The following is a 27883-nucleotide window of genomic DNA, read 5'->3' on the forward strand; positions in this document are numbered from 1 at the left end:
AAAACAAAAAGACACAGACACACCCAAGCTTTTCCCAAAGTGAAACTAAAAAGCAGAACCAGAGCTCAGCTCCACCCACACTCTGACATCACTGCAGTAACATGAGCAGTCAAACATGTCTTAAAGCGACATTCTCATGACAAACTTCCTTTCCTGAGGTGGCTGTCCATGCTGAAGTACAATGACATAGGTTCCAGTCTCTTTCTAGTACTTCTGTGGGCTGTAGAACTGACTTTTGGCAGGCTACATGACTACTGGGGCATCACATCCAATTCTGATCCTGTCCTAGCCCAATGTCCACACAAAGTCACTTTCAATAGAAGTCACTGAAAAGTGATCAAAAGCAGCAATTTAGGTTGTTATTTTCAAATATAATTTCCTCAGACTGGAACACTGTGACCAACTACATGACCAACTGTAACACATTTGCACCACAGCCCAACAGAAGCCAACGAACTCAGCAGCTGACCCGTGATAAAATCTGGGACATTTCCAGTCAACAGTTCAGTGCTGACCCAGACAGTGCATTTGCCCAATACACAGATCTGATTTGGAAAATAAAATAGACAATATTTATTGTATAAGATTGGTTACGCATTTGAAAATTTGAAATGAATCAAGAGTTCTAACAATGTCACACAACAGCATTCATATAGCACCTCCCGCAAGCCACTTCAAAGGCATTTCACAGGAATCTTGTGAAGAAAAACTTAGCAATAAATTGCATCTGGAGATAATCGGGCACCTGATTAAAAGTTTGGTCAAAGAGGGTTCCGCTCCTGATCGGGGTGGGCGCAGGGCAGGAGAAGAGCTAAATCTCCTAAGAAGGCTCAAAACAGGCTTTCCAATGATGTAAGATGAGGAAGTGTGTGCGCACTATGTCCATGGCAGGCTGCATTTCCCACCATCGAACATCGCAGATGTCGTTGGCATACATTAATATCTCATTATGATGCCTACTCATTGATATCATTCCCCTCCATTTAATTTAAACCCGATGTCGGCATGCAATTAGAACAACATGTTTCAATTCAGCTTTTAAGCAATGTGCAGAAGGCCACCTGCACTTTGCTCAGGACTTCAAGATGAGCTCGCAAAACCTCTATTGCGCAGCGATTGCAGTGAAAAGCACCAGCCTTCGCAGGCTGCACCACCTCAGTTTCGGGGGGTTTCAGGCAAGTCTCTGCAGCGTGCACACGAGGGTGAAGGTGGGCTGGTTTTAAATGTGTTTCTGGGCAATGGGTCTATCGTGAGAAAAGGCCAGAAAGAATTGTGGGAAGGTAAGATAAGGGAAGGGAAGGGGCTGCAAAGCATGAGCTCCACTGAGGGAGAATGAGCGGGCAGGTTTGTACACAAAAACATGACTGGGGTTATGGGAAATAAATAACCAGTCCACTGTAATGTTAATTCCAAGATGATGACACAGGCACAGCTGAGAGAGGTCTGCAGCTACTCACTCGACATGCAGGGAGTGAGGGAGGTGAAACAATTATGCCCAATCACATAATATTGATCCCTCAAAGTAGCAATGGTTGTTCCTCTAGTTTCAATCCCTTGTGTGCAGCCTTCACATTAGGTGTCATGCAACCGCAGAACTATTGAGCGACTGGACAAACTAGAGGACCTCCTTGTAAATGTGGCCATGGAGCACTCACAGAAGCCTCCGGACCCACTTAATTATTGTAATGTACACACTGAACATTTGTCCACGGTCAGGCCAAACTGCTCAGTCTTGGAGTGCAGATCATGGCAATCCCAGCACCTCAACTGAAAGCAGACATCTAGCTGCCTGGCCAAAGCTGTCGGCAGTCGGTCAAGTGGGTTGGGGTAAGGGGAAAAATGGCAAACGTGCACTCCCCCACTGGGCATCATTTCAGGGGCCAGGACTCTCCGGCATGTGCAGAGAGGCCTTGAGGCTGCAGTCGCAAATTATTCCTTGATCAAAAGTGGATCTTTACAAACAAATGCTGACTCTTGTGCCTCTCTCTTTGATATTTCAATGAGGTGACCATCGGGAAGATGGATTCTGGTGTTGTCACTACCTGCATTATTGCTTATAGTTAGGAGAGAAGAAGGAGAAAAATGCAAATGAAGCATCTGGTTCCTCAAAGGGAGGAACCAAACCCTCATGTCTAAGGGGATGATCCTCAGAGAGTCATCATTCATAGGTGCCTCACTAGACCTGGGTGTATAGAAGCTGCATGTGTTATCCGCAGATGAGCAAGAACAAGTGTCGCCAATGCCTGCACATGTCAAGGGAACTGGTCACTCAAATCTGCAGGATGTGGCGCCATGGGGACTGAGAGGACAGCAATTGCCAATGGCAATGAAAATAACTGTCGCACCCAACATCTACGGTTCTGGCTCCTTCCAGGACTCCACTGGAGCCCTCTGTACATGATCTCCAAAGCATCAACCCACAAATGCATCCAGGAGTTCACAGGTGCCATTTTTGCAAAGCCCATGATCTTGCGAAAGTTGACAGAGATCAAGCATTGATATTTTCTGAGATTTCTGGATTTCCATAAGTGCAAGGTGCCATTGCCTGTATTCATGTGGTTGTTAAAGCTCCCTGGCAACAAGACGTCCAGTACGTCAACTGCAAAGGCTTCTATTCACTCAGAGTGTAGCTGATGTGTGACCAGGGCAAACGGATCATGCAGTATTGCACATGATATCTTAGGAATGTCCATCTTTCATATCTGGAGTTAATCACAGATTCAAGACATATTCAATGGACCACACCCGATCCAGGATTGGCTCCTTGGGGACAAACGTCGCCCCCAAAGAACGTGGCTGCTGATGCCCTTACGGTGGCCTTAGCCACCTGTTGAAAGAAGGTATAATGAAGTTCACGGCGCAACCCAGACTTTGGTGGAATGCACCATAGGGATACTAAAAATGGGGTTCCAATGCCTGGACAGATCTAGCACAGCACTCCAGCACACTCCCCACAGGGTGCCATGCATCATCCTGCCTTGCTGCACACTACACAATCCAGCATTGCAAAGCGGTGATGACTTGCCAGATGTCGAGATGGAAGAGCTGTATGAGGATGAAGACATTGAAGGGGTAAATACTGAAGCATAATAGTTATTTAATATTGCTGCTATCACTGCCTGCAATTTTATCATGCTTGTCTCTTAGGGGCATTATTATTATCCCAACTTTCCTTTCTTTAGCAAGGTATCTGTGGAATATTTTCCTTTATTAATTTATTTTATTTACTTGTTCATGAGACATGGGCGTCACAAGCTGTGCCATCCCTAATGGCCCTTGAGGAGCAGATAAATGTCAATCACATTGCTGGGGGTCTGGAGTCGCATATAGGACAGACCAGGTAAGGATGGCAGATTTCCTTCCCTACAGGGCTAGATTTCATGGTCATCAATAGACTTTTAATTCCAGATTTTTATTGAATTCAAATTTCACCATCTGCTGGGATTTGAACCTGGGACCCCAGAGTACTCTGGGTTCTGGATTACTAGTCCAGTGGCAATACTACTACACCACTACCTCCCCAAACTGCAAGCTCTTTGCGTCAACAACTTGAAATAAATGCAAGTTAATGCTAATGTAAATTTTAACTTTATAGATCAAATTCTGCGAGTGAGTCTCCTGCAAAACAGGATTTTATGCTGATTAATTTTGATCTCATATCTAACAAAGCCATTTGCCCTTGAATGTGCCCCCCCCCCCAACCCCCACTCCCAAAGCTCCATAGTGTGCAGCTAAGCACCCATAAAGATGAAAAGTTTATACAGTCTTGACGAAAGAAAACCCAAGTCTGAAAAGAAGGGGAGAATTGATTTTGAACTTTGCTCTCCTTTCAACTCCGTACGATAGATTTAAAGATTAATGGAGCCTCTAAATATGAAATATAAACTTACCATGACCTGGTGAGAAAACATCATCTAAAGCATTCAAGCACAAGACTGGAATTTCAATGGACTTTAGTTTGTGGTGAGGACTGGCATCTCTGTAGTAATCAGCAATTGTCTTGTAACCAAACATCAGTGATGTAAACCGTTCATCAAATTCTCGGATAGTTTTAGCCTATATTGAAATAAGTTAAGCAAGCATAAAATGAAAGCAACACACATTTACTGTATCCAAACTTATTTCCAAAACTAACAGAAAGTAACAAAGGAAGTATTTACCTTGAGGACGTAGTCAATGTCAAATACTTTTTCCAAGATGTGCCTGTGCCTATAATGCAAAAAGAAACTATAGATATTTCTGAAACACAAAATGTCAAAATATATATAAAAAACCTGAAGTAAAAGTTTAGTAATTAAAATATTGTGTATTGGGGTAGGTGGGAAAGGGGAAGAAAGCACTATAATTGGCCTTAACTTCGTTCAGCTAAGGTGAGGGAAAAGATCAGCCAGGGTTCCAGCTCTTGATCTTTGCTAGAATGCATGCGGTTGGATGTCAAGTAAAAACAGGATTTGGCTGTAATTCCCCTTCAGTCAAGTAGCTCATTGCCACTCACCATCTAGGCTCTCAAATGAAGAGTGAATACTTGGGCAAAGTACCAGAAGGTGGCCTGTGCCATTGAACCATATTTCAGCACAAGCCATCGCTTTGAAGGAGAGAAGGAGTAAGCAAGAACATTTTTTTAAAAACTGTCTGGGGCTCAAAGGTTCTAAACAGTTTGTGAGCAATTGATTTTATTTAGTAAAATTAAACAGTGGCATTCATTCGTTGGAAGCGCGTAGGCAATTGCCAGCCTTTTTGCTGATTAAAAAGAATGATGCTTTGGACCCACACTGACCTACATGTACAGATGTAAGCAAAGAAACAAATTAAACACAGGCACTCACTTTTCACAGGAACTACCTGCATCTTCCAAATGCTGATTCTAGGGAGAAATTTCCTTACTTTAATTAGGGGCTTTCAATTCAAAGTCAGCTGCTCCTTCAGGCAATATACTCTCAGTAAATATTCTATCCAATGCGCAGAAGATATGAGCACCATTATCACTAAAATCTGAATGTCATTTCATTGTTATAAGCATTTAGTAATAATAGAATGATAATTTGGTAACAGCACCAAAGGGGGCCATTCGGCCTGTGGTTTCCATGCTGGTGTTCTGCAGAAGCAACTCATCTAGTTCCCACACCCCTGCCTTTCCCCTGTCATCCTGTAATTTTATCTTCTTTTTATCTCATTATCTAATTCTCTTTTGAAAATTATGACTGAATCTGCTTTCACCACACTCAGGGAAATCCATTCCAGATCCTAATCATTCATTAAGAAATAAAAGCAGTAGGCCAAATAGAAAATCAAACGTGCTCCGCCTTTCAATATGAGCATGGCTGCCCTTTGGCTTCAAATTCATAGAATCCCTACAGTGCAGGAGGAGGCCATTCAGCCCATCGAGTCTCCACCACCAAAAGAGCACTCTACCTAGGCCCACACTCTTGCCCGATTCCCGTAACCCTGTGCATTGATCATGGCCAATCTACCTGTCCTGCACATCTTAGGACTGTGGGAGGAAACCGGATCACCCGGAGGAAACCCACGCAGACACTGGGAGAACATGTAAACTCCACACAAATAGTCACCCATGGCCCGGAGAGAATGTGTAAACTCCACACAGTCACCCACGGCCAAAATTGATCCCGGGTCCCAAGCGCTGAGAGGCAACAGTGCTAAGCACTGTGCCTCCCACTTTCCTACTTGCTTCCCATCATATCCCTTGATTTTCTGAGGGCCCTAAAATCTGTCTATTTCTGCCTTACATAGATTCAATAATGCCACATCTACAACCCTCTGGGGTAGAAAATCCCAAGGTTTTACAATCCTTTGAGTGAAGAAATTTCTCCTCATCTCAGTCCTAAATGATCAATCGCTTATTATAAGACTGTGCCCCTGTGTTCTAGATACCCAACCAGGCGAAATAAGCGTCCAGTGTCTGAGCTATAAGGCTCCTTCAGAATTTCATATGTTTCAGTGAGATCACCTTTCCTTCTAAACTCCAGAGTATAGATCCAATTTACTTAGCCTCTAGCTTCTGGTCACAGGACAACCCTCTCAACCTAGGGATTAATCTAGTGATTTAAAAGTTGCCGGCACCATTCCAGAAGTGGCTATGTTCAAACTTATTTTATGAAGGTGGCTGTGATTTGGAAGCCTTACCTCACAGAAATAAATCATGGTTTAGAGGTGGAAGGAGTATAAAAGTTGGGTAAAAATGGCCTTCCTTACAGTTCATATCTGAGTTAAATCTGTCTTTACTAAAGTGAGTGATGACAATGTTGTGATTAAAAGTTTGGTGATCATTAAATAATTTGATTGCCACATTACTTCTAACAATTGGCAAGCGAACAAATAAAAGATCAGCACTGCTGCAAAAGTCTTCAGATGCATTAGAATATATTATCCACTGGTTAAAAGGTTTTTCTGAATTTGTAATATTGAAAGGCTAGCTCAGTATGAATTCCAGAAACAATTCTTTAAATTCCTATTGCTTTCATTTATTCTATGCAAATCAGCCTCACCATCTGTTTGGCTATTTAAAATCTTTAACAGATGTGCAAGCCTTTGGCTGTCTTCAAAAGTACAATGGATCCTGTACTGCAGAATAAGTTCCAAACAGGAAATGTCTCAGGCCTTTGCACTGAGGGCCACTTTCATGGCTACAAAGGTGGAAGAAGGCTGCACCAGCAATGTGGTCCCAGCCATTGTGGCTTGACACATTACTGAAATCTGACCAGTAACCTGTCACGATCATATGGACAATGATGGTCCAAGGTCCCGACATTAACCAAAAAATGATTCAGGGCTGGAATTTTTGGCTGCACCCGCCGCAAGATCACCACTGATGGGATGGGAACCATGTCAAGGTCCATTAACCTCGGGCAGGAATTTCACCGGGCGGGCGCAGCCGAAAAATCCCGTCCTCAGACTTCTACCATTTATCAAATCATGCGGCGATGGAATATTGGCAACAGTGACAGGGCTGTGAACCTGTGAGTCCCTAGTCAAGAATCTGCACACAGGCGATAGAAGGCCGTTGGACACCTGTGTTGGGAAAGAGGTGTCTTTGGGCAGCATTGCCTGTGACTGAACAGTCCTCTGCAGGATACACTCTGCTCAGCCCAAATGGAGAGGGAGAGGCGAGAAAAGATATCTTAAAAATAGGCTGCCCCACTTTCCTGTAGCTGTGGAACCACACCCTGCAGGATCTCCATCTTCATGGTCAACATAAAAAAAATTTGTAACTTGGAATGTTACAACGCTCATGGGTAAGAGTCACTCAGAGTGATGTTCCAGAAAAAAGAATAGTAATTGTATCATGTGAGCAATCATGACTCCAAATTGGCATTGCCCACTCATTGAAGCCTGCCTTCCTGAAGAGGAGCAGCTGAAGGAACAAACAGGAGGGATACACCTTCTACTGGAAAGAAAAGACTGACAGAAACCCTTGGGTCCGTGGAGTTAGTTTTGCCATCTAGAATAGGATCATAGATGCACTGCCCAAACACCCCAATTGTATAAAAGACTCAAGGCTCTTCACCTACAGGTCAGCCGTATTCAATATGCTGCTGTCATTACTACTTGTGTCCTGACCCTTGACTCTGATGATGGTAAGGAAAAATTTCATTCCGACCTTGAAGTTCTCACTATCATCCCAAAAGAAGAAGATCATCCTTTTGGGGACAGTAATGCAAGATTTTGCCGTGACCCTGATATCTGAGAGAAACCATTGGGATAAATGGGATGGGAACAGCCAATGCAATAACGCTGCTAAAGGGACACAATGTGAAATCCATTAACCAGGTATATGCTAGACACCTCCTCGCTACGAGACGCCAACGCCCTGGGGAATCACTCGCAGAATTCCTGTGTGCCTTGCGCATCTTCTGCCGGAACTGTGACTGCTGGGCGATATCGGCTACCCAGCACGCGGAGCTGCTGATCAGGGACGCCTGTGTCGCGGGCATGCACTCAAACTATATCCGCCAACGATTATTAGAAGGGGGACACTCGGCCTCCCAGAGACAGTACAACTCTCCAACTCACTGGAGGTGGCCTCCCAGAACATGGGGGCCTACACCTCCGACCGCGCGGCACCCTCATGTGTCTTGTGGGCGCAGCCATCAACCGACCTGGGTGCGACGCAAGCCTGCGCCGCGCAGCGGCCCGCCTACGCCGGAGACCCAAAGTGCTACTTCTGCGGCCAAGTAATCACCCCCGACAACGCTGACTGGCACGGAACACGATCTGTAACGGCTGTGGGAAGAAGGGACAATTCGCAAAAGCCTGCCAGGCCCGACGCCCCCCTAAATCATCTAGGCCCAGCAGCGCTGCCTGCTGCCTGTCGTGGCCACCCTCAGCTGCCGCGCGCCACCCGCCATGTGCGACCCGTGGGTGCCGCCATCTTTAATTTCGGCCGACACGTGCGACCCACAGGGACCGCCATCTTGGACGCCATCTTACACTTCACCCGCCACGTGCGTCACACGGGGGCTGCCATTTTTTACACCATCTTACACTCCACCCGCCATGTGCGACCCACGGGGGCTACCATCTTGCACCTCACCTGCCACGGGCGATTCATGGGGGCCGCCATCTTGGGACCACTCCGCGGCCTCCCGGGAGCCCTGCTCACCCGACCGTATGCTGGCCGCCGCCACCTCCGACCGGCCTACCGATCGCCTTCCGACACTCGCCTCCGTCACACTCGACCAGTCCCGGCCGCACCACATCGTGAAGTCCACGATGACCGTCCGGATCAATGGGCACGAGACGGTCTGCCTTTTCGCTCCGGGAGCACATCCCTCCCCATCCTACCCGCGACCCAGAAAATCTTCCTGGCTTCCGGATCCCACGCAGTGGAAATCCGGGGGTATCGCGACCATCACTGTGCAAGGCATAGAGTACACCAACTTTAGGCTCTACGTCCTCCCCCATCTCTGCGCTGCCCTATTACTGGGGTTCGACTTCCAGTGCCACCTCCAGAGCCTTACCCTAAAGTTCAACGGACCCCTGCCCCTCTCACCGTCTGTAGCCTCACAACCTTTAAGGTCGCCCCACCCTCCCTCTTCGCAAACCTCACCCCGGACTGTAAGCCCGTCGCTACCAGAAGCAGACGCTGCAGTGCCCAGGACAGGGCCTTCATCAGGTCAGAGGTCCAGTGACTCCTGCGAGAGGGGATCATTGAGGCTAGTAACAACACCTGGAGAGCCCAAGTGGTGGTCTTCAAGACTGGGGAGAAGCACCGGATGGTCATCGCTTATAGCCAGACCATCAACCGGTACACGCAGCTCGATGCATACCCCCTCCCCCACATATCTGACATGGTCAATCAGATTGCGCAGCATTGTCTTCTCTACAGTCGACTTGAAGTCTGCGTACCACCAGCTCCCTATCCGCCCGGAGGACCGCCAATACACTGCCTTCGAGGCAGACGGCCGCTTCTATCACTTCCTCAGGGTCCCCTTCGGCGTCACCAATGGGGTCTCGGTCTTCCAAACAGGAATGGACTGAATGGTTGACAAGTACGGGCTGCGGGCCACGTTCCCGTACCTAGACAACATCACCATCGGCGGCCATGACCAGCAGGACCATGACGAGAACCTCCGGCGCTTCCTCCACATTGCAAAACTCCTGAACCCAACTTACAATGGAGAGAAATGCGTCTTTCGTACAACCCGCCTGGCCATCCTCGGCTACGTCGTGGAACACGAAGTCCTAGGGCCCGACCCCGACCGCATGCCCTGAAAAGATGCCTGGGGTCGTCCCTTACTATGCAGTGGGTCCCCATCTACGCAGACAAGGCCCGCCCACTGATCAAGTCCACCACGTTTCCCCTGACGACTGAGGCCCGACTGGCCTTCGATCGCATCAAAGCAGACATCGCCAAAGCCGCGATGCACGCAGTGGACGAGTCCTTCCCTTTCCAAGTGGAGAGCGATGCGTCGGACTTTGCTCTGGCCGCTACTCAACCAGGTGGGCAGGCCCGTGGGTTTCTTCTCCTGTACCCTCCATGCCTCCGAAATTCGACACTCCTCCGTTGAAAAGGAGGTCCAAGCCATTGTAGAAGCTGTGAGACATTGGAGGCATTACCTGGCCGGCAGGCGATTCACTCTCCTCACTGACTGAAGGTCGGTTGCCTTCATGTTCAATAACACACAGTGGGGCAAGATTAAGAATGACAAGATTCTGAGGTGGAGGATCGAGCTCTCCACCTACAGCTATGATATCTTGTATCGACCCGGGAAGCTCAGTGAGCCTGCAGATGCCCTATCCCGTGGTACATGTGCCAGCGCACAAGTAGACAGACTCCGTACCCTCCACGATGACCTCTGTCACCCGCTTTTTCCACTTTATCAAGGCTCGCAACCTGCCCTACTCCATCGAGGCGGTCAGGCCCGTGACCAGGGACTGCCAGGTCTGCGCGGAGTGCAAACCGCATTTCTATCGGCCAGACAGAGCACATCTGGAAAAGGCCTCCCGCCCTTTTGAGCGCCTCAGAATGTACTTCAAAGGGCCCCTCCCCTCCACTGACCGTAATGTGTACTTCCTCAACATCATTGACGAGTACTCCAGATTCCCCTTCGCCATCCCTGTCGTGTTGAGTGTTCCGCTATACAGACGAACCAACACGGTTACAGATGGTACAACTCTGTTTTATTACTATCAATAACAACATCTGTAAACTTATGACTGTGGTTCGTTCTTTACCCTTTAACCTGTGGACCCAGCCCTTACACTATCTTAGAGAGGCACTCAGCACATGGTGTATGTCTGAGTGGCTTGCTGTGAGCTCTGTGCCCTGAGCTGCCTCCTGCTGGAAAGAGCGGGAACTGTGGTGTTCCCCGTTTTATAGTGCGTGTGCTCTTGCTTGTGATTGGCTGTGATGTTGCGTGTGTGTTAATTGGTCCTTTGATCTGCCCATCAGTGTGTATGTGTGTTTGCACCATGATGTTTATCTGAATATCATGACAATCCCCTGTTCTGACATGACCTCTGCCTCCGTTATCAAGGCCCTGCACAGCCTTTTCACCCTGTTCGGGTTCCCCGCCTACATCATTGTAATCGGGGCTCCTCCTTTATGAGCGACGAGTTGCGTCAGTTCCTGCTCAGCAAAGGCATCGCCTCCAGCAGGACGACCAGCTATAACCCCCGGGGAAACGGACGGGTGGAGAGGGAGAACGCGATGGTCTGGAAGGCCGTCCTCCTGGCCCTACGGTCGAAATGTCTCCCAGTCTCCCGCTGGCAGGAGGTCCTCCCCGATGCGCTCCACTCCATCCGGTCACTTCTATGTATGGCCACTAAGATTCCTCATGAGCGTATGTTTGCCTTCCCCAGGAAGTCCACCTCCGGGGTCTCACTTCCGTCCTGGCTGACAGTCCCAGGGCCCGTCCTTCTCCACAAGCATGCGAGGAGCCATAAAACCGACCCCCTCATCGAGAAGGTCCTGCTCCTCCATGCAAACCCCCAATATGCCTACGTGGTACACCAGGACGGGCTGCAGGACACGGTCTCCCTTCGGGATTTGGCTCCTGCAGGCTCCCCGGCGACCATCACCACCACACCCCACCCTACACCGTCTTCCGCCATCTCCGCCCACCTCCCTCACGAACTGACTCCCGCAGGCCCACCGAGGACACCACCCTTACACCGCCCCCCCCTCCCCCCCCTTCGCCGATTCAACATCTGGGTGAAGAAGAAGTCAACACGCTCCCGGAAGCGCAGGTCTTGATGCCGGCACCCACACCACAGCCGGGACTGAGGCGGTCACAGGGGAAGGTCAAGGCCCGCGACAGACTGGACCTTTAAGACCACTTCACCCCCGCCGGACTTTTTTTTAAACAGGGTGAATGTGGTAAACCACGTTATTGTATTATATTCACTGTGCTGTATTGTACATGCCTGGGCTTGTCCAGGCTGGCTCCGCCTGTGGCTCCTCCCCTCAGGCTTCTGTATAAAAGTGGCAATTCTCTGCCTCCGGACCCAGAGGCAGGAGGCTTGCTGTTTAGTGTATTAAAGCCTCAGTTACGTTTATCACTCGTCATTTCTTATTGATGGTGTATCACATTCTTCATGCAATATGGCTTCACAGTCTCAGTTTAGGTGAATCATGTATGTGTGATTCCATTGTGGATATGTTTGGCAGCTAGGTGAATGGTTGTAGAGACCTCACCCATATCTGGCTCCTCCTCTTCCTGCTCTTCCTCTTCTTTCTCCTTCTCCTGCAGCTGCAGTCCTCTTTGCCATGTTATAATGGTACAAAGTGTAACAGATCACGACCTTTGTTTCATAATGAAGGACAGTCCTAGCTCTGCCCAGTGACATTATAAAGAGACACTTAATGACACTGGTTTTGTGGTAGAGTTAAGAGCTATATGCTTCTACTGTTTCACTTTGTTAAGAAATCTATAACTGAGTAAAGATTAACTGCTGGTATCTTACTTCGTCAACTGGCTGCCTGGATTTTACACAAAGCAGAGCTGCAAAAGCTGCTGAGAAGTTTAACAGGAGGGATGTACAGATCAAAGACAACAAGTCTAAAGTAGCAGAAATCAGCTCTGTCATAATATACACACAGGTATATGATGGTGCACAGACAGGCAGTGATTGACACACAGGATGACCAATGAACACGCAGAACACAGCAGCCAATCACCAGACAGGACACGGCCACTATAAAGCCAGAGAGCACTAGTTCTCCTGCTCTCTTGGGATCCAGCCCCTGAGACAGTCAGAGCCCGTGAGCAGCAACTAGAACATACACTATGTGGTAGTAAGATAGTCTGGTCAGGTTAGCCTCAGATCTCCAGTCAAGTCAGCATAGTGTCAACCCACAGTTAAAGTATGTATGATAGTTAAGAGTTCAATAAAATTGAGTTGCATTTCTTCAAGTGTTGGAAGCCTGTCTCTCTCACTGCTGCAGTAAACGCAGTCCTCGCAGACCCGGCATACCCAACACATCAAGCTCCAAAAAAGTGAAAGCTCACAAGTCCTTTGAACAAAAAACATTCAATTAGGCAAGGTAACAGCTGCCTGTCAACTATTTTGACTTTGATTATTGTAGGCTCTCAAGCCTGTCAATTTTACAACCTTGTCAACTCTCACTGTGCTCTCACCTTGTTAACACTGGCAACTCAGGGAACTATGCTCTGGCAGTTAAAGCCAGAGTGCGGGGTTAACATTTTCAATGAATTGCCACTTTGCATTTGATAATTGCCAACCTCTTCCGACTGGGGCTTCCCAAGCACTGTGAAATGCATCCCAATTAAATCTTGAAGTCAGCAAGATCAGGTCAGGTTTCAAGCCACTGTTATTTAAAAAAAAAAATGTAACCACACCCCCACCCTAACCCACACCCTTATGCAGGTCAATATTCTCCCCCATTAAAATTCTTCAAATGTCTCCAATTATATTTTTGCCTTTGGTTAAAATATCAGGTGTGGCCAAAAAATCTGTCATCATCACGAATCCCTTCCTGAGGATTAATGATTTTGCAGGAGAAATTAATGTAGTGATCACTTTACATGCATTGAAATAAAATCTTTAAAGTCTCTGGAGAACTATTGAATTTAACAATGTAAGTCAAAATGATGTGTTGCCCAATCTCTGTACGAAAAGAGTCACAACTGTACTCAGCTGAAAGATCATTGTACAAATCTGTGAATAAAACTCAGCTTCATTTCACAACAACGGGAGGTAGAAATTACTGTTAGCAATGTTACTTTATAAAAACCAACATAATTGTGAGAGGTTATCCTTGCTGATATATTTTGTTTTAGAGATTTAGAGTATCCAATTATTATTTTTTCCATTTAAGGGACAATTTAGCATTGCCAATCCACCTACCCTGCACATCTTTTGCGTTGTGGGGGTGAGGCCCACGCAGACAAGGGGAGAATGTGCAAACTCCACATGGCCAGTGACCCAGAGCCGGGATTGAATCTGGGTCCTCGGGTCTGTGAAGCAGCAGTGCTAACCATTGCGACACCGTGCGGCCCTGCTGTTATTTCAAAAGAAACATTGGCAGCCTTTATTAAAATATGAGAGAGCAGATTTTGGTACAGATACATTAAACCTTCATACTGCCAACAAACATTTCTACCATTTGGCTTCTAAGGTGCCACTGAACATTCGGGCGGCAGGAAGGATACCATAACCTCTAGATGTCATAGGCTCACTTGGTTTCATTGATAACTTAAAACATAAAGATGGCTATTCTACTTTTAGACCAGAGAAAAGTGTTTCATGAACAGAATCCCTCTGTAATTCACTCAAAATGATCATCCATTAACAATGGATTTGTATCTACTTCTAAAGGTTCTCCATGGCATTATTCTAAATTTAACATTTTACTGCATAATGAGCAAGAAAAGCAAACCCACTCCAATAATGATTATAGGAAATGTCATTTGTTATCAGTCATAGTGATACAAGCCTTCCCTGATCCTTAGATACCAACCTGTTGACGGAAGCTTGTAGACAATTGGTTAAGTAGTAATTAAACAATATCCAGTTAAGTGGTTTTTCAAGGGAAGCCGTGCACTCAAATACATCCCAGCCAACGGAGAAGACTACTGCTGCCTTCAGTGGGGTCTGCTGGCCAGTCTTACTCAGGTAATTCAACAGGAGCATTCTGTATCAGGCACGAAATGAAGATGTGCTTATTAAGTTGGCTTAACAATTCACTATTGTGCTACCTAAGCTTTAAGGAACACACTGGATTCCTATTTGAATTGGGCTAGAACAGTAAAATGAATTGTTTAAGGTGTCCCTGGTTGCAAGTGTACACTCATGTGCTTTACCATAAGCCAGCTTCTTCACCAAATTACTTCAAACAGTGAGTTCTCAAACTCACCTGGAAGTGTTTCATGAATCACTTTCCCTGATTAAGTGAAAAACGAAAGTTAAGGTAAGACCAGCTGTCTTTCTACACATCTTAGCGGCCAATTCAGTGTAGTGTTATCAGAAGGCTTTTGTATCGGAGTTCCTTCCTCACCTCAATAAGGGTATGGATGAAGCAGCGAGGGTATGGGAACCCACTGACATTTCCAGGAGACAATAACATAATAGCAGAAATGTTGTACATAATTTAGATGGCACATGCAACATCACTTGCTTTACCAAAAATGACTGAGCTGGGAACAGATTTTATTTGTGTCCCAATTGTATACATTTGAAGATGGATTTTACTGTTGGCTACATTTAAACAGCAGACATTCTTTCACTATTCTTCATTCATCTCATTGCCTTTTGTAGGCCTGAATGTGTGTGAAATGGTTGCTGTCTTTTGCTGAGATAACAAAAAGTTCTTTGAAGATGTAACAAGCAAAGTAGATAATGGTGATCCTGTACATGTAGTATATCTGGATGTCCAGAAGGTTAATTCACAAGGTGAGACCACATTGGATTAGGGGTAACTTAATAGCTTGGATAGAAGACTTGCTGACAGACAGGAGACACAGTGTCTGGATAAATGGGTCTTTTTCTAGATGGCAAGATATAACTAGGGGAGTGCCACAGGGTTCGGTCCTTGGGCCCCAGCTATTTACAATCTATATTAATGACTTGGATACAGGGATAGAAGACTATAGCCAAATTCGTCCAGATGAAACAAAAATAGGTGGGACAGTAAGTTGCAATGAGGAAATAAGAACCTTACAAGTGGATAGAGATGGGTTAGGGGAGTGGACCAAAATGTGGGAGATCGAGTTTAACGTGGATAAGTGTGAGGCCGTGCATTTTGGTCGAAAAAAAGGAAAGGCAGCTTATTATCTAAATGGGGAGAGACTTCGGGGTGCTCCGATGCAGAGGTTTCTGGGTGTCCTCGTTAATGAGTCACAGAAAACGAGCATGCAAGTGCAGCAGATAATAAGGAAAGCAAAAGAAATGTTGCCGTTTACAGCAAAAGGAATTGAGTATAAAGGTAAGGAAGTGTTGTTGCAACTATACAAAGCATTGGTAAGACCGCACCTGGAGGATTGTGCACAGTTTTGGTCCCCTTATTAGAGGAAAGATGTAGTGGCATTGGAGGTAGTTCAGAGGAGGTTCACTAGATTCATTCCAGAGATGAGGGGTTTGTCTTATGAGGAGAGCTTGAACAGTTTAGGCCTATACTATCTAGAGTTTAGAAGAATGAGGGGAGATCAAATCAAGGTATGAATAAAGTAGACATGGAGCAGATACCTCCTCTTGTGAGGCATTCTAAAACAAGAGGTTATAATCTTAGAATAAGAGGTAGCAAATTTAAAACAGAGTTTAGGAAAAACTACTTCTCCCAAAGGGTTGTGAGTCTGGAATTCGCTACCCCAGAGTGGGGTGGATGCAGGGACAATGAAGGTGTTTAGGCTTGGGAGGCTAAATTGCCTACTCCTGCTCTGAGGTCATGTGTTATAGGGAGGAGATGCTCAGGCTGATTTTGCAATCCAGCTCTTGGTCTGTAGCATCTAGGTAACAGATAACGAACAAATAAGCCACGTTAGAATGGCAGAACAGACTCAATGGGCCGAATGGCCTAATTCTGCTCCCATATCTAATGACTGCTCTTTAAGATAATTCAATGCATTAAACACTTTAGATGCCTCAAATTATATGATAATGTACCAATGGTTTCCTTTTCTAATTTTGCTGTTTCTTGTTCTAAAAATGTTTGACCCTTAATCTACATTAAAATCCATCTACAATTCCTTAAATATTCTGCTTTAATCTTACAAACTTTGAATAAAGGACTCACCCGCCCATAGAGACTCCAGCAGCCATCAGTGGAGCTTCCACAAATGTTTTCTGCACATGTGAAATGACTGTTTCCAAATCTTCTGTGTTGGCTGCACAGTATGTTCTGGGAGTCTAGAACCGGTCATACAAAGTGGCACAGTAAGTAATATGGATGATTCCATTGCTGAAAGCAAAATTAATTGTTACCAGGCCCAAAACCTCAGAGTTCGCAAGTTCAGAATTCTCTGTACACTTGTGAGCTGGAAAGATGAAACGGGCTTTAAAAATTAAATCCACTAAAGAGAAAAAAAGGCAATTTTCAAATTAATTGTTGGGATTGTCCTATCGCATCAGGATAACTTTCCATGTTACATTTGCACATCAGCACTGAAATAATTGGGTTTGGCATTATTGTGGTGTACTGGGTATTATGTTAATGCTATAATTAGGAGTATTCAAGTTGTATTGGCCTAGAACTTCAATGATGCTATACGCATTTTACAGTGCTAGGCGAGCCTCCAATAATAGGTGCCCAGAGCCTGTTCCTGAAAGTGGCACCAGGATCTTTACAATTTCAATTGAAAAAAACCTAAAATGTTTAAGTATCCCTCCACAATATTAATTTGCTCTGAGGCAGCCAGGGCTGACTTCATTCATGAAAATCAGCTTTACATGCAGCCTAATGAGCAGCCCTAAAGGATCCTTAATAATAATATAATAATCGCTTATTGTCACAAGTTCATTGGATATACATATGGACGATAAGGGAATAGTGTAAATGAGCTTTATAGTGGTTTCACAGGTCGGTGCAACATCGAGGAGGGCTGAAGGGCCTGTACTGCACTGTAATGTGCTATGTTCTATGTTCGATAAGTAGGCTTCAATGAAGTTACTGTGAAAAGCCCCTAGTCGCCACATTCCGGCGCCTGTTCGGGGAGGCCAGTATGGGAATTGAACCCGCGCTGCTGTCATTGTTCTGCATTGCATGCCAGCTGTTTAGCCCACTGTGCTAAACCAACCCCGGTTTATAGGCTGCCAACAAAACGTTTAGTTTGCTAAAAAATACTTATTTGAATATGGAGCCAGAGGGGCAGAACGGTGGCGCAGTGGTTAGCATTGCTGCCTCACGGCGCCGAGGTCCCAGATTCCATCCTGGCTCTGGGCCATTCTCTGTGTGGAGTTTGCACATTCTCCCTGTGTTTGCGTGGGTTTCGCCCCCACAACCCAAAGATGTGCAGGGTAGGTGGATTGGCCACGCTAAATTACCCCTTAATTGGAAAATATAAATTGGGTAATCTAAATTTATTTTAAAAAAAGAATATGGAGCCAGGAGGCACACCCAAGACATGTAACACCAGGTCCTAAGGATGGTGTTATTGGCATTGACCCTCTCGGCCATCTCTGCTAGATAGTGGTTCTGGGATTGTACCTATAGATGCTGGGGAACTTCCTTGCTACTGACCTTCTCCATGACGTTCACCAAGGAGGCATCGGAAAACCTAGGGACAGCCCTGCAATTCATTTTAGAGATTCCCACCTTGCAGCAAGTTAATAGTAAATAAAATGTGAAAGTCGTGAACGATCCCTCATTTTAAGACTACTTTGTGCAGAGAAAATGGACGATTGTCCATTTCCCGAGGCGACGTGCTAGGTTGGGCATCCCACCATCATGAAAGCGAGGCCCAGGAATTAAAATCACCCATGCCTCACGTTGGCAACATGATTGAGGACTTATTAGTTGCAATGCGCCCTTCAGCCTGATTCTCTCTCTGAGTTAAGATCAGGCTTTTAGTGTCTCAAAATCCTGCTTTGTACATACTGGATAAACTATTATGTTTTAGGAAATTAAATTATTTTAATTTACAAGAAGAGTACTCTCAAAAACTGTTTCAATGGCTCAAGTTGGATAGAGAGTACTGTGCAATAGAAAAGCACTTCAGAATTATGTGACAATTTATACAGGCAGGGATCATAGTTTATAATTGAAGATGTTCCAAAGCAGTGCATTGTCATGGCATTCACAATAGAAATCATAACTGAGCATTATGTTGAAGTGTAATGGAAACAAAATTCTAATTTCATCTTCTCACTTTCATTTGTTCTATGCAGAATTACATAGACTGCACAGCACAGAAACAGGCCATATGGTCTGACTGATCTAAACTGTTGTTTATCTCCACACATGCTTCCTCCCTCTTTATTCAGCCCGGTTAGGATGTTGACTGAGGCAGGATCTCGGTCACTGGGTACGAGTTACCTTCCTCAACTTTCATGTGTAAGCCTTCCATGCCTGTGCTGTGGCAAGGTGATCTCAACACAGGTCAGGGATTGAAGCTAGGTGCAGTTCACACGACTTAACCAACTCAGTAACTGGGAAGTATTCAACTTACATTTTAAATTTGTTGATCTACTTGAGCTCTTTCTATGATCAAAATTAACTATTTAACTTTTAGACACTAAAAAATTATTTTCAAGATTTCAAGTGACAGTAACATACAATACTTACAGAATATTCAGTATAGGGACTACCCACTGAAGAGGGGCAGAGGGCTGCCTTCATAATAATTAAAGGCCCAATGGCAGAAAATCTAAGGGGGATGAGCTGGCCAACCAGTGGCGGGTTCACCCCTGACATTTACAGTGGTGAGCAGGGATCCCACCCTCAGCATATAATCCAACCTGTATGTTTTAAGAAGGGGTATTTGGGTGGATTTTTAAGTTAATAACATGTTTTCAAGTGTGATGCATCCCTGAAACAGAAAGGGCGCGATCCAATGGCCATTCTGCACCCGAAAAGCAGCTCACTGTGACGTAGAATGGCCAATGAAAGCTGGGAGACCCTGCTCCCAGGATCTAACCGGCTCACAACTCCTCGTGAGTTCCCATGCAATCTCGCAAATGTAAATCCCATCCATTTTGGGCGGGATAACTTTTTAGCAAATCTGTATATTAGAGCGAGGCAGTTAGCATCACTCTAATGTGCAGATTCCCGAAGAACCTGAGGCTTTGGGATTCATCTCCTTGGCCTCAGAGACCTCAGGTGAACCCCATTCCAGATGGAATGGCACTCATGGGAGTCTCCCAGGGGATCGGAGGCACCCAGCTGCATGCCCTTTGGCGTGCCCTTGGCAGTGCCACCTGGGCATCCTAGTTGTGCCACCTGGTGCCAGCCTGGCACTGCCCAGGTGGCACTGCCATCCAGCATGGGCACTGCCAGGTTGGCGGTGCCAAGCTGGCATTTTTATGCACTTGGGATCGGGTTGCTCATGTCCTACGTGGATGTTGTGATGGGGCCGTGGACCCTCCCATTATGCATTTGGACAGGGGGGGGGAAGTCGGGGATAGTTTTGCGAGGGCCTTGGAGATCAGGACGGCATTTAAAAATGGCGTCCTGATCTCTCGCTACTCTCGGGAGTTCTGGCGAATGGGGCTATGTGCATTCTCAGCTGTGTGTTCCCCATTCAGGCCCCTTATACAATGCAAGTCATGTCGAATAGACATGTGCTGTTTGGCACTGTGTGCACCAGGAAACACGCAGCTAAACACGCTCACCATAGGACTTTGTTCCCCTTTGGGAGAATCGTGCCCAAAATATATTTCCAGAATATAATGTTCCATATTTTTTTCACTTTTTCCCTCTGTATCTTTTAGTTTTTTAATCCTGGCTGTTGGTGCGCAGGAACTGTCTGCTCATCATGGCCAGGCCAGGGAATTATAAATCTGGCTAGATAGATCAATTGTTCTTTTCCTGCCTGTCATTTAGCTGGGGTAAGCTGTTACTTTAGAACTCTTTGGGATAAATTTTAGAGAGAGCCCACCTGCACTTAGGCCTATCGAGGCAAGGGAACATCGAGTAGCCTGACAAGTTTCACTGCATGGGCTAAAGGCAAGTTGGAAGGTGGGGTATATATTTGCTGTGGGGTTAAAGTTGGTGTGATTCCGATTGACTTTGCATCTGTGGGGGCGGTGGAGGGGTGGATGTGGGTAAGGAATACATTCCACCATAAAATTCACCCTTTTATATTTAAAGTTATGATGCACTCTTTAAGACAATCTGTTTATTGTGTGTGTGGGAGAGGGGAGAGTGGAACAAACTATTTTATTTTTAAACAGTTTGTCCTTTAATTTCTAATGCACGCTCCTGCCAGACGAGGCTCCTTCCTAGTATTATGATGCAGGGACATTGTCCCAAATTTGTGGACCCTCTCCATAGCTTTAGATATAGTGATAAACAGTTCATACAGTATTCATGGATTTTAAAAAAACTTACCAAAAGTTTCTCTCCAGAAACTCCTCTGTTGTTGAAAACAACACACCTAAAATAAATCCAAAATATTTTTCAGCGTGTTCCACCAAGTTTAATTTCAACTTCTAAAAATACGAGAATATCTCCGGGGGCAAGGTTTATGTAGAGTCAACAGTTGCAGTGATGCAAGGAAATGTTGCTGGGAAAGTTCATGGAATCCCGAGTAAATGTTTGGAATTCTAAGAGAATTTTTATAGACGGTGAAATAAATGTTTTTGGATGATTTAGAAATTGAATGGTTTGTACTTGCTGGCTTTACTGGTGGAGGTTGTTAACATATCTTTTATTTTTAATTACCAAGCAAAATATTGAAAAATTTATACGTGTATCTTCCAACTTTGGCAATCAGAAGCAGCAATCCCGCTGATAGCCGTTTAGTTTCCCTAATTTATGGACACTGAGGCCAACTGTGGCATGTTTATCACTGGTTGCAGCTCCGATCATGAAAATCAAGAGTTTGGAAATGGAATCTGGGATCTTCCTGATTTTATGGTTCAGTTGGTTATTGAATAATACCAATCAGGACAACTGTTTTGATGATGGTTTTACTGTGAGCTAATAATGCGACAGGAGATTGACTATAAATACTGGAAGCAGCATGAACTCCCCTTGATGTTGCTGTTGGTTAATTTTATTTATTTGCTTTATGCCCTGGAGTAAAAAGGACCTCAGCGGCAGCAGACACACCAGTGATGTGTTTTTCCTGCAGGAGAAACAGCATCTGACTAAAACACCATTAAAGCAGGTGTTGAGACAGAGAATATTTCACAATATGACACATGACGCCACAGGCGAGGCTCTGCAACAAAGCTGTGAATCCGCCTCTTAAGTTGTATTTGTAAAAGTCTTAGTGCCAGCCACAGTATTTATAATTTTTTAACTCTTAAGATGTATTTCTGTTGTTGCGGTCAAGGTGGATGAATGTATGGGGGAAAATTTGCGTTGCAATTATTGATACTCACTTCAGGCATTTTCTGAAGATTATTAAATTGCGACGTGACATGTGTATTCCACTGAGTGTACAAAATAAACAAACTAACTGTGAAAATAATAGATACACGGCCAGAGTTAATTTTTTTCAAGTTTATAGGCCAGAATTTTCTAACCCTTCATGTCGGTGGGATTTTCCAGTCCTGGCGGTTTGAAGAGATTTCAATGGCTCGCTGACCTCTCCATTGGAGGCTGGAAAATTCCGGCCAACATCAAGATTGATATAGGGTTGGATTTTACATTGCAGGTGACTTGGATGTGGGCGTAGAAGGATGGGTGAGTTAATTTGCAGATGACACTAAAGTCAGTGGAGTTGTGGACAGTGCGGAAGGATGTTACAAGTTACAGAGGGACATAGATAAGCTGCAGCGCTGGGCTGAGAGGTGGCAAATTGAGTTTAATGCAGAAAAGTGTGAGGTGATTCATTTTGGAAGGAATAACAGGAAGACAGAGTACTGGGCTAATGGTAAGATTCTTGGCAGTGTGGATGAGCAGAGAGATCTCGGTGTCCATGTACATAGATCCCTGAAAATTGCCACCCAGGTTGAGAGGGTTGTTAAGAAGGTGTACGGCAGTGTTAGCTTTTATTGATAGAGTGATTGAGTTTCGGAGCCATGAGATCATGTTGCAGCTGTACAAAACTCTGGTGCTGCTGCATTTGGAGTATTGCGTGCAATTCTGGTCGCCGCATTATGGGAAGGATGTGGAAGCATCGGAAAGGGTGCAGAGGAGATTTACCAGAATGTTGCCTGGTATGGAGGGAAGATCTTATGAGGAAAGGCTGAGGGACTTGAGGCTGTTTTCGTTAGAGAGAAGAAGGTTAAGAGGTGGCTTAATTGAGGCATACAAGATGATCAGAGGATTGGATAGGGTGGACAGTGAGAGCCTTTTTCCTCAGATGGTGATGTCTAGCACGAGGGGACATAGCTTTAAATTGAGGGGAGATAGATATAAGACAGATGTCAGAGGTAGGTTCTTTACTCAGAGAGTAGTAAGGGCGTGGAATGCCCTGCCTGCAACAGTAGTGGACTCGCCAACACTAAGGGCATTCAAATGATCATTGGATAGACATATGGACGATAAGGGAATAGTGTAGATGGACTTTAGAGTGGTTTCACAGGTCGGCGCGACATCGAGGGCCGAAGGGCCTGTACTGCGCTGCAATGTTCTATGTTCTATAGGTGGTGGTACCACCCCACATAAAATACATGGCCAAACCTTTCTCTGGTTGGCTGACTGTCATTAATTGGCTTGAGGCAGGACTTCCATTCCTCAGAAACAGGAAGTCCCACCTCAAAGAGCTGTCAGCCAATCAGAGAATGGCAGTTCTCCGGTACTGGAAGCGCCACCAGGAGTGGTGACCACTGCCAGTACTGCAGCGAGATCGGCAAGAAGATGTGTTGTGTTAGAGCCATGTCTGGAGATGAGACTTGGAGGCTCATAGGGGCCAGGCTGACATTCCTGGCAAAGTCCCCATGAATGAAGCAACCCACCTTCCCACCAACAACCTAGACAGAGAAAACCGCAGTGCCGGAAACTTGGCATGGACATCTCCTGATGATAGTTAAGTCTCAGTGGCGATTGGATGAGGCCCTTAAGTGGGCTTAAATTGGCTACTTAAGGACCTTAAATAGTCAAACGCCTCCCACCACTGGTAAAATTGGGTTGGGGGGCAGGTGTCGGCAGGCACAGTATTTTACAGGACTGCCTCAAACCCACTGAGTTATAAAAGGGGCTTGACCATTTTACATTGTTTCACAAAGTCAGAATTACTTGAAACATGTCTACTTTAAGGTGTCATTCTCCTGGAAAGTGTGTAACGTCTACATAACCATGCAAAAGTATCTAATCTTTGAAGACATGAAACATCTTCCACATTTCACTCCGGAGATGGGTAGCTTGAATCAAAAGATTTACTGGCTTGGAGCACTTGACTCGGAAAATGGGCAGTGCAGGAGGGGAGGATGGCCTCTAACCACAGTCGCAGATTGCAGTCACATGTAGTGGCTGTCGAGTGCCGAGGCAGACTGTTTAAAAGACCCACCTCATTACATTTGGACTTCATCCCAGTTGGTTTCTTAAATATTAGGCCCTCTAGCCTTTACCCCACCCACTCTCCATGCCATCCTATGACCCCCACCCAGCCCATGGTTCCTTAAAGCTTCCATGCAAACTTAATGTCAACTCATGTTCCCCCATCAACCATCCTTTGCTCTTACAGACCTTCCATGCCAATTGATTCTATGATTATCCAGTATCCACCATGGCAGATCTCAGGAGTCATGTTGAGATGAAATGAAATCAAGACCTAAATATCTACTATAGTTTTCACCATATTAAACAAAAAATTCCATTTAGGAAAGCCCAAGTCCCTCAAGTTCTCAATTCCTTAACAAAGGACCAGATTTGTATTAATAACCACTATTTCAAAGACAACAAAAAGCTATTGCAACTGCTAGAAAGGATTCAGCTGACTCAGGTAGGCTTTCTTTCATTTTTAAAAGGCTGAGTATTTAAATAATTTGACAATTCTACATACTTTATCCCCCTTTCATGAGCATTTATATCCCCTCCATAAATGTGTGACTCCAACAGTGGAGGAAAATGGGGTCTGTTTAAACGATCACATGAGTTCAAATGGCCCAGTTGAATTTGGGTTTTGTGTCTTCGGGTGTCAGCTATGAGGGAGTAAGTCACTCATTTGGTGGCTCCCGCTCTGGCTGGACTGTTGGACCTTTTTCCCCGACTTTTTCGTGGTTTTGAGTTTTGGCTTTGAAGGCGCAATTAGGCTCTGGACCCACACAGTGGTGCATGGAATAGAGAACCCCAAGGGACCGAAAAGGAAGAAATAAAAAGATAAGCAAGGGCTGGGTGGAGGTGGCAGCTGAAGACAACATGGCTGATGTTTGGACCGCTGCTGCGACGGCCCAGCCATCAACGGAGGAGCTGAGGCAGGTCATCCAAGAGGGCTTTGCCAGACCGAAACGGGACTGTCTTGACCCGATAAAGGAGTCGATCGAGTGGCTGGAGCGCAGGCTGATTGCCCAGGATCGGACGATTCAGAAGTTGGAGAAAGCGCTGGCGGACCAGGAGGAGCACCAAACGGTGGTCGAACTAGAGGTGGGGATGCTGAAGGATCAGCAAAAGAGGCTGCTGGAGAAGGTGGAAGATCTGGAGAACAGAGCTCGCCGGCAGAACTTAAGAATTGTCGGTCTCCCTGAAGGGGCTGATGCTGGTGCGTTTGTGGCGAGTATGTTCCAGAAGCTTCTGGGGGAGGGGGCTTTTCCCAGCCGTTGGAGGTGGACAGGGCGTAAAGGGTGATGGCGAGGAAGGCACGGCCGGGGACCCCCCAAGGGCGATGGTGGTCCGGTTCCACAGATTTCTGGATAAGGAGTGTGTTCTCCAGTGGGCCAAGCATACTAGGAGCTGCAAATGGGACAATAGCATATTGCGGGTCTGAGTGAGGAGGTGGCCAGAAGGAGGGCAGGCTTCAGGCAAGCGAAGGAGATCCTGTTTAAGAAGAAGGTGAAATTTGGGCTGCTTTACCCGACGCGTCTTTGGGTTATGCACGAGGACCAGCACCATTATTTCGAGTCGCCCGAAGACGCGATGGACTTTGCCAAGAAGAAGGGGCTGGCGCAGAACTGAGAACCTTTTGGTTTTAAGTTGTAACTTTTTTGAGTGATGTGTATATGTTTTGACTGTCATTTTTCTTCTGCTTTTAAGTTTGGGTGAAGATGGGGAAGTAAAAGTTATTTGGTTTCTATGGGTTTTCGGTGTTTTGCTCGGGGTGGCTGGTGGGGGCTTTTTACTTTTTATTACTCTTTGATTTGCACTATTGGGGGGTTCTTTGCGAGTTTTTCATTTTGGGTTGTCTCCTATGGTGAGTGGGAGATTGTTCGGTCTTGGTTTGATGAGGGAAGTGGTTTCGATGGGCGGGGGGGGGGGGGGGGGGGTGCAGGGGGGTGGGGGGGGAGTAGGGAACAATAGGTGGGAGACTTCTTGGCACCAGATGCGAGGGCCACCAGGCTAGCTAGGTGAGCTAGTCTACGGAAGCACAGTGGGGTGTGTGTATATGTTCACTATAAGGCAGGGGCTAGGTTACAAGGTGGTGTTGCTAGGGGGTGGAGTGGGGAGTTACTCTGCTGACGAGGGAGGGACTTAGGTTTTGGGACAGAGAGGAGGTCAGGGGTGGGGGCTGCCAGGAGGTGGGCTGATGGAGGCGCGGCGCATGGATTGGGGGTGGACCCAGGAAAGTGAATGGCTGATCGGCAGGGGGGGGCGCGGTGCCTCCCAACCTGGCTGATTACCTGGAATGTCAGAGGGTTGAATGGGCCGGTCAAGAGGGCATGTGTGTTCACGCATCTGAGGGCTCTGAAGGCGGACGTGGTGATGTTGCAGGAGACACACCTGAAAGTAGCGGATCAAGTTAGGCTAAGGAAGGGTTGGGTCAGTCAGGTCTTTCATTCGGGGCTGGACACCAAGACTAGAGGGGTGGTGATTTTAATCAATAAGCGGGTGCAATTTCAGGTGGGCAGTATAGTCTTGGATGGGGGGGAGCCGTTATGTCATGGTGAGCGGTAAGCTGGAGGGGAGGAAGGTAGTCTTGGTTAACGTGTACGTGCCAAATTGGGACGATGTGGAATTCATAAAGAGGGTACTGGGGAAGATACCTGACCTGGACTCGCACAAGTTGGTGATGGCAGGGGATTTTAATACGGTCATCGACCCCGGCCTGGACCGGTCGTGTTCGATAACTGGGAGGGTGCCAGCAATGGCAAGGGAACTGATAGGGTTCATGGAGCAGATGGGGGGGATTGACCCATGGAGGTTTAGGCAGTCGACGGGGAGGGAGTTTTCTTTATATTCGCATGTGCATAAGGTTTACTCCCGGATTGTTTTTTTTTTCATTTTTAGCAGGGATTTGCTGGCGGGGTGGTGGACACGGGGTATTCGGCCATCACTATTTTGGATCATGCCCCACATTGGGTGGAACTGCAGGTTAGTGAGGAGAGCTTCCAGTGCCCGCAATGGAGATTGGACATGGGCTTGTTGGCGGACGAGGCAGTGTGCGAGAGGGTGGGGAAGTGCATGCAGAACTACCTGCAGGTCAACGACATGGGGGAAGTCTCAGCAGCGGTGGTCTGGAAGGCGCTGAAAACAGTGGTGAGGGGGGAGCTGATTTCGATCCGGGCTCATATGGACAGGACGGATAGGGCAGAGACGGATTGACTGGTTAAGGAGATCCTACAGGTAGATAGGAGGTATGCGGTGACCCCCGGCGGGTGGAACTGTTAAGGGAACGTCGGAGGCTGCAGGCTGAGTTTGGGGTGTTGTCCACAGGCAGGGCAGTGGAGCAGCTTAGAAAGGCGAGGGGGGCGCTTTATGAACATGGGGAGAAGGCCAGCAGAATGCTGGCACAGCAGCTTAGGAAGAGGAAGGCTGCCAGGGAAATAGAAAAGGTGGTTGATGCGGATGGGAATCTGGTAGGGAACTCGGCTGGGCTAAACAGGGTGTTCAGGGACTTTTACAGCAGACTCTATCGCTCGGAACCCCCCAAGGGGCCCGAGGGATGAGACACTTTCTGGACGGGCTGACCTTCCCAAGGGTGGGCAGGAAGCTGGTGGACGGGCTGGGGGCTCCGATCAGGGCCGAAGAAATAGCTGAGGGCTTGAAGTCAATGCAGTCAGGTAAAGCTCCGGGGCCGGACTGGTACCCGGTGGAATTCTACCAGAAATTCTCGGGGATATTAGGGCCGTTGCTGGTCAAGGTTTTCAATGAGGCAAGGGTCAGAGGGGTGCTGCCCCCAACAATGTCTCAGCCACTATTTCATTAATATTAAAACAGGACAAGAACCCGGAGCTATGTGGGTCTTATAGGCCGATCTCACTG

General features: G+C 46.5%; 1 protein-coding gene across 3 annotated transcripts in view; it reads right to left on the bottom strand.

Moving 5' to 3' along the window:
* The window catches only part of abhd3 (abhydrolase domain containing 3, phospholipase), a 154615-nt gene that overhangs the window by 19271 nt on the left and 107461 nt on the right, over nucleotides 1-27883 (bottom strand). For 2 of the 3 annotated variants that reach the window (XM_072467889.1, XM_072467890.1), the window contains exons 4-8: nucleotides 20966-21011; nucleotides 16715-16827; nucleotides 14444-14617; nucleotides 4161-4209; nucleotides 3891-4056 (exon numbers count right to left, since the gene is read on the bottom strand). In XM_072467889.1, the coding sequence (XP_072323990.1) occupies nucleotides 3891-4056; nucleotides 4161-4209; nucleotides 14444-14617; nucleotides 16715-16827; nucleotides 20966-21011 (548 nt within the window). The remainder of the gene's footprint in view (nucleotides 1-3890; nucleotides 4057-4160; nucleotides 4210-14443; nucleotides 14618-16714; nucleotides 16828-20965; nucleotides 21012-27883) is intronic. The other variant, XM_072467891.1, reaches the window with a different exon arrangement.

Source organism: Scyliorhinus torazame, chromosome 11 (assembly GCF_047496885.1).
Source record: "Scyliorhinus torazame isolate Kashiwa2021f chromosome 11, sScyTor2.1, whole genome shotgun sequence".
NCBI classification, from domain to species: Eukaryota; Metazoa; Chordata; class Chondrichthyes; order Carcharhiniformes; family Scyliorhinidae; genus Scyliorhinus; species Scyliorhinus torazame.